Genomic DNA, 2936 nt, shown 5'->3' with positions numbered 1-2936 from the left:
CTATTGATCATTTTCATCCAGGGAGTTACTTTTCTTTTTTTTTTTTCCTCCTCATCTTTCCTCCTTACTCCTTTTCACCAACAGGGTGGTGGTGGTGCTGCATCTGCTGTCCACAGGCTGAACTAGCAGTAGCAAGAAGGGGAATCACTGAGTACAGTTAATGCACAGAGTCACAGGCAGACTGTAAGACAGCAGGGGATTCCCTCCAGCAGCCTCTGTGCGTACACTGCATAGAAAGTCTTCTTTGGTGCTCCAGGGCTGCGTTGTGCTAAGGATGCAAATGTGCAGGGGACGTTTGCTGGGGATCTCAGTGGCCATAGCACATGGGGTCTTCTCTGGCTCACTGAACATCCTGCTGAAGTTTCTCATAAGCAAGTATAATTTCTCCTTCCTCACCTTAGTGCAGTGCATGACCAGCTCCGTTGCCGCAATCACATTAGAAGTTCTTAGACGCTGTGGGAAGATATCTGTGCCCCCATATGGCTTAAGCCTTGCTCGGATGTTTGTTGGGGTGACCATTCTCTCCACTCTGCAGTCCAGCCTCACGCTGTGGTCTTTGAGGGGGCTCAGCCTGCCCATGTATGTGGTCTTCAAGCGATGTCTGCCCTTTGTGACACTCTTAATTGGAGTACTGGTGTTGAGGAACGGGATACCCTCCATAGGAGTATTGGTTGCTGTGTTCATCACCACCTGTGGTGCTGCTCTGGCAGGTAAGCGGACGATCCTTTCAAGTTCTTGCATTAGATTGCTCTGAGCGGGACATAAGTGGCAGCTTTAGGCTATAGCTTCATTCCAGTTAAGGTACCAGTTACTGACAGGATGCTCTGCCTTAAATCTTTTACAGCAGCACCTGTCCAGATTTTATCACTGTGTAACTGTTGCAGATGTTACTGTAGCTTTTGCTAGTATGACAAGGGAGTTTCCAGTCCACCCTGTATGTTCAGGACATCATTATAAGACTCCAGAATGATACACTGCAGTATTCAGCTATGACTGATTAAGCTTCTAGAACCGGTGCAGTGTATCCCTGTTTTATACATTTGCAATGACACAACTAAAGCTACAAAGTAATGAGTAGGTGTTCTCATCACACACAACCCTTGTTGCTTTTATGTTGGGTATTGCTTTTCCAATTAGCAGCCTAAACCATCACAAAAGAGTTCCTAGGCACATGTACTAAGGTTAAGTTAAAATGTGCTATTCACTTACCTTTGTATGGGTTGAAGTGTTTCATTTTCACCTTCTTCTTCCTTGTACTATGAACTACATGCAACAGAGATTATACGGTTAACACAATTACTGCTCAGTCCATTATTTAAGATGTATTTTTTTGTAGCTGCAGAAATACTTTTTTGTCTTTTAAATGACAATAGTAACTTTGTTATTGTGTGTAAAATTCTACTTTATTATATTTTCCATGATCTTTATGCAACATAGGAAAGAGAAATGTGCAACATGCTGTAACCCATGACAATCAGATAGCATAAAGCAAGGGCATTTCTGAATGGTGACCATGGATTACAGGAAATCAGAGTATGGCTCCTTGCACAGCCTTGTTGAATAAGCCCACATATTTTAAGTCAGCCAGTGTCTGATGAAGCTGGTGGTACACTGTAATAAATCTTTGTCATGTTTGATGGGTTTTTCAGTCACCCCCGCTGCTCTCATGAAATCACCCATTACCCTGTCTGCTGATGAACATTATATTTATTATGTCAGAGTGTACTGTATTTAAATTCCTGGATTTCTCTTTTATTATGCAAATTTTTAAAATCACTAAGTAGCCTAGAGTTTTTTTTTTTGCACGCTTCTAAAGATATTTTTTTATTTGAAGTCATGTAAGTATGGTTAAAAAGCATATAATCAGCAAAAAGTACTGTAGTTGCAACTTTTTAAAACAAATAATGAATTACTTAACTTTTATATCTACAAACCTTTCTTTTAATTTATGATGGAACGTGAAAGAATTAGAAGCTTTGTTTGTTTTTTTTTTTTTTTTAATTAATGTCTGCATCCACACTGTGAAGAGTCCCCCTCTCTATTTGTCCTGGTGGCCACTGGGACTGAAAGGGAAAGAAAATGTAAAACTTTCAGTTGCCACCAGAAAAACAATAATTGAGAAATCTTCCAATGGTGACATCTGTTCTGGTGATAGAGGAGGTTTGCCTCACTTTGGTGAGATTTGCTCTCACTTGCTCTTTTGTCTACAGTACATGGAGTGAAAGGAAATCTTGTTACCCAGACTGAGACACATATGGACAAAAAACAAAAACTGACAGGGGTTTTAACCATTCCCTACTGTATCCAAAATGGAACCGAAAATGTAGACATACTTTACTGTAGCGGCCCTAATTGAACACATGCACTGCCCAATTACCGAACATAAATAATTGTGATGTTTTCAATGTGTACTTATTTTGACCACTGAATGTTAGAATTCAGAAACCCAGGGCTTTCCTGAGGTTATCTTGTTATAATTGATGACAATCATGTTCTAATTCACAGCAAGAATTGTTAAACAGAATACATTGAAAAAGTATGTGTGTATTTGGAAGTTTAAAGGCACAGTCCAGCTTTCACAAAAATAAATAAATAAATACACACACATTAATAAAAGAAAAAAATTTGCACTTATTTGTTTTCATGCATACGAGCCTGGAAAGTATTGCAATCATTTTCAGTAGATTGTGGGAGTAATGAACTGGCTCCTGCAGACTGGTCCTCCCAGCCCCCATCTGTACTGAGATGTAGACCTTCAGCTAAGGGACTGGAGGAAGTATGAATGGACTACAAGTGCAGTTATGACACTGCAATTGTATTCTATTGAGAACTACGAGTCCCCCTGGATCTGTGAATGGATGGCACGGTTTTTGGGTGGAGCCACGCACAGCTACGCTAAATTAAATAAAGGCAGCAGCCTGTGGGGAGAAGAACCC

At 40.4% G+C, this 2936-nt stretch overlaps 1 protein-coding gene across 1 annotated transcript in view; it reads left to right on the top strand.

Annotated features, from left to right (window-relative positions):
* The first annotated feature begins 230 nt into the window (after nt 1-230).
* The window catches only part of SLC35D3 (solute carrier family 35 member D3), a 6384-nt gene continuing 3678 nt past the window's right edge, over nt 231-2936 (top strand). The window contains exon 1 of the mRNA XM_018572129.1: nt 231-710. Coding sequence (XP_018427631.1) covers nt 275-710 — 436 coding nt within the window. The 5' untranslated portion in view covers nt 231-274. The remainder of the gene's footprint in view (nt 711-2936) is intronic.

The sequence above is a fragment of the Nanorana parkeri genome, unplaced genomic scaffold (assembly GCF_000935625.1).
Source record: "Nanorana parkeri isolate BGI_ZX_2015 unplaced genomic scaffold, ASM93562v1 scaffold1943, whole genome shotgun sequence".
Taxonomy (NCBI): Eukaryota; Metazoa; Chordata; class Amphibia; order Anura; family Dicroglossidae; genus Nanorana; species Nanorana parkeri.
This window is presented reverse-complemented; position numbering and strand designations above follow the sequence as displayed.